Source organism: Aotus nancymaae, unplaced genomic scaffold (assembly GCF_030222135.1).
Source record: "Aotus nancymaae isolate 86718 unplaced genomic scaffold, 86718_ANA_hifiasm-v0.15.2.pri h1tg000007l, whole genome shotgun sequence".
NCBI classification, from domain to species: domain Eukaryota; kingdom Metazoa; phylum Chordata; class Mammalia; order Primates; family Aotidae; genus Aotus; species Aotus nancymaae.
In genome coordinates, this window is record NW_026988418.1 from 15,286,451 (window position 1) to 15,299,791 (window position 13,341).

Sequence of the window (13,341 nt, forward strand, 5' to 3'; positions counted from 1 at the left end):
GTTTCAAGCAATTCCCTTGCCTCAGCCTCCTGAGTAGCTGGGATTACAGGCATGTGCCACCACACCCAGCTAATTTTTGTAGTTTTAGTAAAGATGGGGTTTCACCATCTTGGCCAGGCTGGTCTGAAACTCCTGACCTCAAGTAATCCCCACGCTTCGGCCTCCCAAAGTGCTGGGATTACACGCGTGATCCACTGTGCCCGGCCCTATTTCTCCATTTCTTAAAACTGTGCTTGGCCATGGAACTTGTGTTCATCAGCGAGAGATTCGCAATTGCAATGGAAACAGATCTTGAAAAGTGCTTCTGTTTTGGATCTTGCCTTCTCTTGCTTTGAGAAAAACTCCTGCCACCATATGGACAAATCTAGGCAGCCTTCTGGAGGATGGCACCACATGGAGAAAGGCCTCAGCAGCCTCAGTCATCTCATCTGGGACCTCAGACATGTGGATGTAGCTATCCTAGACCATCCTGCTTCAGTCAGAAGAACCACCCAGCCAACCCACAGAATCATAAGAAATGATACATGTTTGTTGTTTTAAGCCTATATGCTTTGGAGTGGCCACCACTGGTTATGTTCTTCAGAGAACAACAGTGAACTCCTAGCCAGGCAGTCTAAAAATGTTTCACAGGTACAGATATTTTTTCTCCTATCCTCACTCTTGGTGATTTGTATTTGATCAGCATCAAAGGTTTGCACTAGAAGATGAAAGCTTAATTGAGGACTGTAGAGCAATGGCCAGTGGGTAGCAGAGGTATTTGGGAGCAGTAGAATCTTCCGAGAGACCCTGAAACAGTTCCTCAAAGGTGATTCAGGTTTCCCAGTTGAGTGTTCTCACAGCATCCTGTGCCTTCCCGTTAGAGTACTTTGCAGTTATATTTGGGTGATGATTTGACAATGTTTAAACTACATCATGAAGCTATACAGTTCATGAAAGCAAAAACTGTGTCTAATTTGCCACTACTGTATCCTGGCACATACTAGATACTCATTTGTTGAGAAAATAAATGAATAAATAAATTTGAATTTTGCCTACTTCATATAAGGGATCAGGGCCTTTAAAAATCATCATTTAACCGTATTTATATCTCATGGACTAGTCTTTTGCATGTACTTCCAGCCACAGGATGCTACTGGATTCCCCAGCTGTGGCAGGAAATTGAGTGTAGGCTTGGGACAGGGAATCTGAAATCAATGAGATCCCAGGACACTGATTATTGTAGTTCCTTCCCCTTCCCCCAAACTGTTGGCAAACAAAGTCAAACAAACATTCCTCAGGACACTCCAGGAAACTCAATATCCAAGTAAGGAGCTTAGTGGCAGGCAGGAGCACGTGATATGAGTTGGGGAGTTAGGTCTGGAGGATGGTATTATCATTCTGTGGATATTATAAGGCTTCAGTCACCAAGCAATTGTGGTTATTTATTTAACTGAGGTTATTCAACTCTAAGAATCCTTGGGAGTCTGGTACTACCAGAGGGTATACCCCATCTACCCTTCTTCTAAGACAATCTGAAGAAAAAAATTTGAAAGAGCATGAGTCAGAGGATGGTTCAAATGATACTAGTGGGGTGACCTGAGCATGTTAACTTTTCCAGGGCTGTTTCCTTGACTGCCAAATTGGGATAATAATATTTTAGAGACAGCACCTCCATTAGATCATAAGGACCTTGAAGGCAGGGATCATTTCTTTTCATCTGTACTTATCTAGTGCTTAATAATGCTAGGCCCTAATTGATACTCAAATAGCTAAGTGTCTTCTTAGAGGTGGTCCAGGACCTAGTCCTGGCTCCATCACTGAGGTACTCTCATAGTAATTAGGAGATTTCCTTCAACTCCCTGGATGTCAACCTTCCCTTCTATAAAATAGGAGCCTGAAACAGATCTTCTCTAAGCTCCTTTCCAGATCTGCTAATCAATGAGTCTATGACCATTCAGTACACTCTACCCCACTGCTGCTCCTGGAAGTTAATAATGTTACAGACTGAGGGCACAATAAGTCACGAATCACTTTATATTTACAGATACACATGCACTTCAAACAGATTCTGTAAACAACCACAATACTGTATTGTACTTTTGGTCTACTTTTGCCTCTTTAGAAGTCAAGAGGTTTTTTTTTTCTTTCTTTTTTTTTCTTTTTGAGACAGAGTCTTGCTCTGTTACAGGCTGGAGTGCAATGGTACAATCTTGGCTCACTGCGACCTCCGCCTCCCAGGTTCAAGTGACTCTCCTGCATCAGCCTCCTAGTAGTTGGGATTACAGGTGCCCACCACCATGCCTGGCTAATTTTTGTATTTTTAGTAGAGATGGGGTTTCGCCATGTTGGCCAGGCTGGTCTTGAACTCCTTACCTCAGGTGATTCACCAGCCTTAGCCTCCCAAAGTGCTTGGATTATACACGTGAGCCACCATGCCCGGCCAGAAGTCAAGAGTTTTACAATCTTTATTTGGATTGTTTAGGAAGATTAAATCCAAGACAAGTTGCCACTAACACATATTATGCAGCCTGAACCTTGGTGGCTAATTGCGCTATTACCGTGATTGATGAACACTATGCTGCAATCAGCTGAGCTGCTGCCTTTCACTTGACAGAAATGAGGTCGTAGACAGGGCTGGGGAGCTGCCATCTCACAAGCAGGTCTGGTTGTCTGTTGCCCAGTAGAAGAGCTTGCCACTATAACATTTAACTCTTGATTCCATCTACTGTGAAGATGCTTGTTCCCTTGAACCGACTCCTGAATTTTACAGAATTTGACAGTTTTAAAGAAAAATATTTGATATTTGCCTGGATATTCAGTAGGAGAGAAAAGTTTATTGGATATAGATAATAAAATATCCAGGGGTCATGAGGACCTTGGTCTGAAATCTTAGTACTAGATGAGTATTAATGATCAGAAAAAAATAGTATTTATCCATGACACAGTGTCTCACACCCAGAACCACTGCCCTGTGAAGCAACTATATTCTACTCATGGTCAGAAAAGTTAATCAAGTCACTCTTCACAAATGCCCCATTGCTGGAGCATGGAGGCTGTTCGAAGTGGAGCATGGAACCTCCCGCTGCTTGGGAGCCTGTTAAGTGTTGCCTGGCAGAGGCAGATACAGGGAGAGCCAGCACTGGGCTTTTCTACCTAGGCCCATGGGATCTGGTTGCCTCAGAGACTAACTTGCCTTTCCTGAGCATTAGACATCCGTCACCTCAGATTAGTCTGAGTAGTTGAGCAATTTGTTAACAGATTAGAGATTTAAGTCTTTTCTCCAGTGGACTTGGAATCTGATGGCCCTGGAATTGAATCCTAATGTGGCTTTAACAATCTCGGTATGTGATCCAAGTCTCGTAACCTCTCTGGATCGTAGTTTGTCTATAAAAGATGCATCCCAGAATGTGGTTAAGAACACAGACCTTGGAGCCCACTGCTGGGATTTGAACTCCAGCTTTACCATTTACTTATGATGTGACCTTAGAGGTCAGGCTAGAACCACTTTGTACCTTTGTTTCCTCGTCTTTAAATGAGGCTCAATTTAGTGCCTCCCTCACGAGATGCTGGGAAGATAAATGAGTTGATGCATGTAAAATGCTTGGAACAATTTCTAGCACAGAGTAAACAAGACATCAGTGTTAGCCAAGATAACACTGGGATGCCAATCCTGATCTCTCAGGTTTGTTTGGTGGATCAACTGAAATGGTGAAGGTGAAAAAAAAGAGTCACCGAGTTATTAGTGCCAAAAGGGACCTTAAAGATCATCCAAATAAGCTCCCTCATTTTATAAGTAGGAAATCAAGACTCAAAGATGGGGAGTAACTGGCCCAGAGTCACAGTCGATTTAATGACAGAGTCCAGGTCTCTAAGCCCAAAGCTCTGTTCTCAGCATGGCATCAAAGAAAGCAACATCTTTTGTAGAGCTGACTCTGGATGGTTCTTTAAAAAAGAGAGAGATAGAGAAAGACAGACTGGAATGCAGTGACATGATTACAGCTCACTGCAACCTCAAACTCCTGGACTCAAGCAATCCTCCTGCCTCAGCCACCCAAGTAGCTGGGACTACAAGTGTGTACCACATCTGGCTAATTTTTTTTTTTTTGTAGGGATGGAATGTCACCATAGTGACCAGACTGGGCTCGAACTCCTGGCCTCAAATGATCCTCCTGCCTTCGCTTTCCAAAGTGCTGGGATTACAGGTGTGAACCACAGCCTCCCTGGATGGTCCTTTTTAGTCATTGGACTGGTTGCTAGTTAATGTACTTTTCTAAGCCAATAAGCCTCATTTGAAACAAAGAGAAAACTGGGGAGAGACTCCCCCTGCCACTGACTTTTGAGATGGCTGAGGATTCAGGCCATGATTAAGAAGAAAGATTTTCTGGAATCATTGCCAGTTCCATGTCATTATTTCAGCCAAAACCAAATATGTCCCTGTGGCCAAGCAAGCTAGAATAATGAGACAATCCATTCTGGTCTCTGAGTATTCTTTTCTTTTTTTCCTCAGGTGTTTAATTAAGGGGCTTCCACCAGAAGTGGTTTCCCATGCTCTCTGGTAAAAGCTAAGGTTTCACTCCCAGGAGAATGGGGTTGGGATCAGGACCTCTGAGTTCAATTTTCTCAATTTTTTCAGGGTCATGATAACTTAGATTTATTTTTCTTTGAATTGTACTTCTCAATTAGACTGCTCAGGAGAAATTAAAAGATAGATTAGAGGAAAGGGGCAGGATGGAGAGAAGACCCTATGGAGAACAGCAGGTGGAATTATAGAGGTATTTGACCTAGAGAAAAGGCGAATCCCAGGAGTCATGATTCCTGTTCTCAAGTAGTCTGAGGGTGTCACAGGGCAGAGGGAGCAGAGACTGCGAAGTCTCTAACAGCAGAGCTGGTACCAATAGGGTGGGAAGAAGAAGAATTTCCAGGAGGCAGATTTGAGCTTGAAGCAAGGAAAACATTCTATGAGAGTTGACCAAGATGGTGTGGAAAATGAGCTCCTGTCCCTGCCTAGAAGGTGTGCTGTAGAAGAAAGAGATTTGATTGTTAGGCTTGACAGTCACTTGTCAGAAAAAGGACAGTTAGTATTGACTAGTCAGACTAGGTAAATTTGGGAATCCCATCAACTCTAAAATCCTCCGGTTCTAGGAGTCTAAGAACCAATAACCAATTTCACTAAGTTCCCACAGTTAAGAAACCACTGGAAAAGCAGCAATCTGTTTCTTGATCTTGTTTGTGTTTCTCTTTTTCTTTTTCTCTTTCTCTTTCTTAAGCTTACTTGCCTGCTTTTTCATATAACAGGAACTTCTGACATTTTGCAGGGGATAATATTTTTCTCTTAAGTGTGTTTCTGACTCAGCCTTTGCTCCATCAGCATCATTAGAGAGTCTGAGCTCTCTGAAGATTAGCTCTGCCTGTCACCACAGCAACTGCCCAGGCCCTGTGGGCATCTGTGGTAACAGGCACAGGTCTTTGAGAGCCCAAGCTTTACTTGTAGTGAGCGAAAGCCCCACAGGGAGCCCAATATGAAACAAGCATGCAGTGCTTTGGGAAGTTGTCTTTAATAGGATTAGCTATGCAGGCAAGCCTCACTTTACGCAACTGGCCTGCCCCTGAAGAGTGTGTGTGTGTCAGATCTTGATAAATGGAGGAACTCTTATTTTAAAAGCAGAGAAGAGACTGCTTTCTAAGTCCCTGTAGTGAATCCTCTTCGTAAAACAGAATCTTCTTTTGTAAAGTTAATCTCCACCTGTGTAGTGACCTGTTCTGTTAGTCTAGTGCTAAGTATCTATTACTGGGACCATCTGCAGAGAACCCCAGGGGCAGGCAAAGAATAGCAGCAATTCATCTTGCTCAGGGCTGAGAGTGGACAGTATGTAACAGAGAGAAGCAGACTGGGTGTGGGGCCACAATGAGGGGAGGTCAGGAAGGTAGGCCTTGCCTAGCATGAGCAGTTCTGCTGCAGCAGCGGCGGGGTGTCCGAGAGACGCGTGTTCTTGGAGGAGCCCAGCATCGAGGGGTCTGTGTCCATTGAATCAGACATCTTGTCGCAAATGGCATCCACCAGTCGCTCGAAGGCCTGCCTTACACTGATGTTCTCCTTTGCACTGGCTTCAAAGAAATCAAACCCTGGAAAGAGAAGAGGTAAAGATAAGGACTTTTCCCATCCCTTCTGCTGGAACCCTTCTGTGCCCTCAGCCCAAGCACTCTGGATTAATGTGTCCAGTGCTCAGGAGTGAAGCAAAGAGGCCCAATTCCATGGGCAGGGGATTCTGCCTCAAGGAGACGGTACAGGGCAGCAGTTTCCTATTCTGGTCTTACAGTCAGACTGATTCTAGCTCTACCACTGCCCAGCTGTTTAATTCTGGGCCAAGTCATTTATTCTCTTTACAAATCAATTTCCTGGTTTGTAAAAAGGATAATTCTACCTACCTCATAGAGTTATTTCAAGGATTAGGCAAGACAATGTATGTAAAATGTATAGCCCTGTGCCTGACACAGAGGAGGTCATCAGTGTTTGCTGACAGAGCAAATGCATAAATGTGTGTGCACAGGACTTCTTAGTTTCCAACCCACTTATCACATCAATTATTTTATTTGATCTTCATGTTGCTCCTGAGGAAGGAGTATCAGTCAGATCCTCTCCACTTCACTAATGCAAACACCGGCTTACAGAAGTAAGCTAGCTTGCCCAAGATAAAGAAAGGCACCAGTATGAGAAGCCTTAGTTTTGGACTTTTTCACAGGGATTTTCCTCCTCCTTCCCCTGCCTCTCATTCCCCCTAGGCTGGCCAATTCTGGTCTGGGCTCTGGGAGGCACCTCAAGATTCACACTGAATAAGTCTTCTTTGCCCTTTCCACCCATAGCCACACTGGTTTATTTCCACTCAGTGGGGTTCCTCCTCTCTGAATTCCACTGAAATGATCCAATAGATCTCACTCTGCCTCCACAAACCCAACAAAAGGCCCAGGGAAAACTACATCTAAGGTGTGCAACATTCTTGTCTATTTTGTATCCTGAAATCCTTAGCAACACTTTCTGTGACGAACAGAACTTGGTTGTCCAAAGAGACACAGCAAAGGCTCTCCTGATTCAAAATGGCTGCTTTCTGCCTGAGTAATCTTGGTCAGCTTGGTGGTAGCCCTTAGAAGCAAAAGTGGCCCTCTTTATCAGTCCCTAGCCCTCTCTCCCACTTCTCTCGTCTGTCTGCCTTCTTCTTTCCCTTCTTTCAGAGCCTTTCCCCTGTGTTCCTTGTACTTTCTCCTTGGGATTTCTAATACCTTCCGGGCAAATACTATATGCCAGACACTATGCCAGGAACTTTACTGATATCATCTTCTTTAATCCTCACAACTTCCTGTTGGGTAAATAACATTATCTCCACTTTTTAAATGAGAATATGAGACTGCATAACTCACACAAAGTCATGTGGCTGTATTAGTGGAAACTGGGTTTAGATCTGGGTTGGCTGTCTCCAAAGTCCACACACAACTCTGCCTCTCATTTCTTCCCCTTTTTCTCTTTCACTTTGCTTTTTTTCCTGATTACACATTTTTCTTCCTTTACAAGTCTTTTGGTCTCCTCTGCTTTAATCCAACTAACAGTATCTGAGTCTGGGCAAGTCACTTCACCTCTCTGCTCACTTAACTTTTCTAATTCTCAGACTCCTTGTTGTCAAATAAGAAAAACAACAGTGTCTTCTTACCAAGAGCAGGTGGGAGGGATGAGTGAAATAATGAATACATTGCTGTAAAAAAGTGGCCTGTTATAAAGACAGTTTATTTCCGTTCTTTCATCTTGTTCCTCCCACCTCCTCTCCATCTCTTTCTCCTTCTTTTATCATCTTCTCTAAGACAGGAGGGATCTCTTTCCCCCTCCTTTTTTCTCCCTATTATTCCACCTTCCACATGAGGGCTGAAGCCCCCAGGTATAAACAAGGCCCCTCTTTTCCCAGCCTTCCCAGCTGGAAGGCACATGCTGTTCCTGCCAGCCCTCCTGCAGCTGACAGCCTCTCTCCTGTGGCCCATTTCCTGACCTGAGAAAGACAAGCAGCAGAAGTGCCTGCTAATTGTGGACATGTGATGAAGAAAGAGGCAGTTGCTGGCTCATTATCCTCAGGCCATAGAAACTCAGCTTCAGAGATCCTCAAGCATATCGTTTTTCCTTAATGAACACCACAAAAATGGACTCCCCATTGTTTGACTGCCTTATTGCAAATGGCAGTGTTTGGGGAGGTGCAGGGAGTGTATTGCTTATCTAGAAAAGAGACAGACAGGTAAATAAGTAAATAGGTTTTCAGTTCAGATGAAGATGAGGACACAGTTCAATGTCAGGAGCACAAATCCCTTGTGAGGAAGTGGCACTGAGGGGAGGACATGCTGCATTGTACAGAGGGCAGCTACTAGCTGTGTGTTCTTGGGTAATTGCTCTCAGTCTCTGTTTCCTCATCTGTAGAATGAGGTGAATATTACCTACCCCATAGGATGGTAATAAAAATTAAATCCACAAAAGTATGTGACATGATTGGCATGTGAATACATGGCAACTGTCTTTCCTATATGTTCCTGGCCCACCTTAGTCCCAGCTTCCTTGTACCTCTATTGTCTCCCAGGGCCTTTGAGTAAATCCTTTGTCTTCATCACTTAGAGTCAATCAATAAGCCAGGTATTTTTATTTTATTTTATTATTTACTTATTTTGAGAGACGGAGTCTTCCTCTGTCGCCCAGTCTGGAGTGCAGTGGCATTATCTCAGCTCACTGCAACCTCTGCCTCCCAGGTTCAAGCGATTCTCCTGCCTCAGCCTCCCGAGTAGCTGAGATTACAGGCACCTGCCACCACGCCCGGCTAATTTTTGTATTTTTAGTGGAGACGGGTTTCACCATGTTGGCCAGGCTAGTCTGGAACTCCAAACCTTCCACCCACCTCAGCCTCCCAAAGTGCTGGGATTACAGGCATGAGCCCCCACACCTGGCCCACCAGGTCTTTATTGAACACCGACTTTGTGCCATGTCTTGTGTTGAGTGTTAGAGATACAGGAAGATCAAATATAGTTGTGGAAAAAACACAATAAAGGCATCAGTCTCTCGCACCTGCAGTTCACATTAACAGTTCACAAATACAAAAACAACCATGTGAGTGGGGTTGGGCAAGGCAAAGGTTATCACTCGTAATTGGCAGACAGGAAAACAGACTCAGAGATGGGCCAGGGGTCTGTCCCTTATGCCTCCTTGTCTCACTCTCAGTTGGAACAGTGACAGAACAAGCTGTAACATTCTAACCCAGGTAGAGGAAACTAGAGGCCACGCAGAGATGCAGGAGAGGGAGAGGCTGGCAGGGAAGGAGAGGAGGAGGAAGCTTCTTGAAATTAGTGAGGATGTGAGCCTTTGAAGTCTGAACTCAGGCCAGGCACGGTGGCTCACGCCTGTAATTCCAGCAGTTTGGGAGGCCAAGGCTGGTGGATCACTTGAGGTCAGAAGTTTGAGACCAGCCTGGCCAACATGGCGAAACCTCGTCTCTACTAAAAATACAAAAATTAGCTGGGTGTGGTGGCGCACACCTGTAATCCCAGCTATTCGGGAGGCTGAGGCTGAGGCAGGATAATTGCTTGAACCTGGGAGGTGGAGGTTGCAGTGAGCCAAGACTGCGCCATTGCACTCCAGCCTGGGTGACAGAGTGAGACTCTGTCTCAAAAAAGAAAGAAAGAAAGGAAACAGAACTGAGCAAAATTGGCTAGATGCCAGTGGCTCAGGCCTGGAATCCCAGTCCTTTGGGGGTGCCAAGGCAGGAAGATTGCTTAAGGCCAGGTGTTCAAGACCATAAATAAATGAATATGTAAATATTAAATTGAATTAAATTAAAAAGAATTAAGTAAAACTCTTCACCTAACTTCTCATTCTTCAGGACTCAGCTTACATATAGTGTCTTCATTCTCCTCTGTGCTTCCTTCTGCATGACAGAAGTCCATGTAGACAGGGAGCTTCCCAAACAGGGACTGTGTCATTCTGAGCCCCTGCACCAGCTGGAAGAGTAGGTGCTTAGTGAATGTTGGTGGAATGAATAGTTGAATTAAGGAGGTGGGAATAAGCATGGAGGGTGTGGTTGAGGGGATACGGATAGTGTGGGTCATGAAAGCTCAGCTCAACAAGCACAGCAGACCCTGTGCTGGGCACTGGGGACAGTGAGGTGAATCAGACACAGCCCCTACCTTTGAGGAGCCCCTAGGCTATTGTGGAAGATAGACACTTTGATAATATTTAGGGTAATAAGTGTTGGAATGGAGAGAAGTCAGGGGATTGTCAGGGCACAGAGAAAGCATCTAACTAAGCCTGGAGACCAGGGAAGGTTTCTTGGAGAAGCAGATGCCTAAGCAGATATCAGCTAGAAAAAGACATGTCACTGTGAGTGTATGTGTGAGCACAGGTATGTCTAGCACAGCACAACAGGGAGGGGAGACAGCGTGAGCACAGATAAGGGGCAAAAACCAGCCTTGGGCTATGCCAAAAGAGTCATAGCAGTTATCCTTAGAGCAGAAAACCTTAAGTGGTGGGAAATGAGTCAGTAGGAGGCCAAACAGAGGGAGCTCTTGTGTCATGCCAAGGAGATGTCTTTACTGTCATCTCAAAGGTACCCGGAGTGTGAGAACTCTGACTCAAGTTACCAATTCATGGGTCTAGCCATCTCAAAGGCCTCTTCTGCTTAGCAGAATAACCCCAAATGCACCACACTCAATTACTGTCAGATTCCTGGAATAGTCTTCATTAGTAGGTCCAGATGGTAACCTTTTCCTCAGCTTCATTAATAAGGATTCTTAGGAGCTGAGAATTTAGTGAGGCCAGGAAGATGACAACCAATTAACCAGACTAGCCCCCAGTCCTTCCTTTTTTCCTCCTAATTGGCTTCAGAACAATGACATTTCTGCTGTCTTTAATGGGGCTCAATTCTTAACTGAATCTGAGCTGTTCCCCCATACCCCAAAATGAGAAGCCAGGGGATTATCATGTTTATCTATTCTGTCCAAAGGCAGCTGTCACAGACCCATAGATTGCATCCACGCTGCCTGCTTCTGAATATGACCTCAGAATTCTACTCAGAAACTTGCAACCAGCTAAACTCCTCTCCTCATCCCAACATTGCTCCAGAACATTTCTCCTCCACCATACAAATCCCTTCTCAATCCTGCTCTGATACGGCCTCATCTCTGTCAGTTACCAACCTTCAACTCACATCCTTTGGTCACTGATGATTTGGGCTCAGTGGGACTCACTGTCTTCCTTTCTACCCAAGCTTGTTTTCATTCTCAGGAACTTTGAGTGACATGTGGACAATCCATCCAGCACCTTGGCCTCTCAATTTCTTAACCATCTCATCTCCAATGACTTTCTCTTCCGGTTTGCTTCAGCTATTCACCTGCCCCTATAACTTAAGCTATTCTGACTTGGATTTGTGTCACTGGAATCGAAAGAGGTCTGATCAATTCAATATCCAGCCTTACTGGCTGAACACCCAAGACCTGGCATGGACTGGTCTCTACTTCCCCAGCTTCATCTTCCTGGCTCACAGTATACTCCAGAAACATCAGCACTTCCTAATTTTGTGCCTTTGCTCATGTTATTAATCTCTAGCTCCTACTCCTAATCATCTTCATTACTCACCTATGGAATTATTGATCCCAGGGAAGCTTTACTTTTTCTTCCCCAGGACACTCCACCACTCAGAACATACAATATATCTCTCCCCTGTACTCTCATGGCACTTTGTGTGATTGCTTCAGTCAGATTCCAACCAGAAAAATGGGAACTATTCTTCTTTAAACCAGAGGGAAATGCTTATATAGGTGACAGAAGAACTAAGAAGAAGCTAAATAGAATACCAAGAAAACCCAGAGATTATCAAAAGCAAAAAATACTAGTATTAGAGCTAAAAGAAGCTGGAACCATGAGAGCAAGAGTCAGAGCAGAGGAGCAGCCCCTGCTAGGGGGCCAGCAGAGGTAGGGGGAAAATACCTGGCTTTCTCCCTTTTCTGCATCTCCAATCACCTGCCAATATCTTCCCTTGGCTAGTCCCAGCCAGAAGCTACTATCACAGGAGCATGGGAAACACAGCCTGCAAAGGTCAACCCCTCAGAGGGGGTTGCAGAAAAAAAGACAGAACAGGAGAGGATGAAGAATAATAGCAAACAGACTGAGGACTGGCATAGCCATCTACTCAAAGAAGGTCATAATTATCTGTTTACAATTTTGTTTCCTTGGTCAGTGTGCATCTTGAGGGAAGGGAATCTGTTCACCTCTGTGTCCCCAGAGTCCATTGTGTGTTCGGTGACTGTGAACTGCCCTCCCTGCAAGAGATTTTATGCCCTACCCATAACCACTAGCTTGCAGTGCCTCCTCGTGGGAAGAATATATCTCCCCATTCTATCAACATCAAGTGTGATTATGTGACTTGCTTTGGCCAGTGGATGTGGGCAGAAGTGATGTGATCCAAGTCCCAAAGAAGCTTTAAGAGCTTTTGTGTGGTTTAGCCATCCCAAATGGACCCCAGAGTAGGAAAATACATGGAACTGAGTTGCAGCTGACTTGTAGCTGGTATGTAATGAGTGAGAAAGAAAGTCTCATTATCTAAGCCCTGACTCAGGTTGTAAGTCATAATCTAAAGAATAAAGAAATCTCACCAACATTGTGGCTGAGGGTGGAAATTTGAAGAAAAACTATGACACGCTTTTGTGAAAACACCATTGAATGATATGAGAACATTAGGATTTTGAGTCCAAAGTCTGAGTCTGAGTACGGGTCCAGCCATCTACTCCTTATATGACTTAGAAAAGTTACATAATCTTCAAGTGGATAAATAAAGACACAGAAGTGTGGCACAGCTCATTATGTGCAAGAAAACACAGTGGTCTGGACTCAGCTTCTTCATCAAGAAAATCACTAATTTACTGTACTGATGATAATATACTATGTACTGTACAGCAATACAGATACTGCATTACTATAGCTGATGATAATGCAGCCTTACATGCTAGAAGTGACAGCAGAGGTCACAAGAGAATTTTCATGAAACCATATTGTGAATTTTAAGTCACTGTTAGTTATTATCAATGCCAGCTAGGCCTTTGTTTCTCTGTAACCAGACTCAATGATGCAAGGTTCCTATAGTTCATCTCAATCTAAAACACACACACACACACACACACACACACACACACACACACACATTTATTGAGCACCTAAAATAAGCAAGGCAGTGTATGAGGGCCTGTGGGGTCTGAATGATGAATGGGGAATTGGGTAAATTGAAATCACAGAAACAAAGAGGGATAAGGCCAAACAGATCTTCCTACTCAACTAATCCAAACTGCATGTTTTAC

General features: G+C 44.3%; 1 protein-coding gene across 1 annotated transcript in view; it reads right to left on the reverse strand.

Moving 5' to 3' along the window:
• Positions 1-3,946: 3,946 nt before the first annotated feature.
• The window catches only part of RAB3B (RAB3B, member RAS oncogene family), an 81,634-nt gene continuing 72,239 nt past the window's right edge, over positions 3,947-13,341 (reverse strand). Inside the window, exon 5 of the mRNA XM_012434670.3 lies at positions 3,947-6,102. Within this exon, the coding sequence (XP_012290093.1) occupies positions 5,915-6,102 (188 nt within the window). The 3' untranslated portion in view covers positions 3,947-5,914. The remainder of the gene's footprint in view (positions 6,103-13,341) is intronic.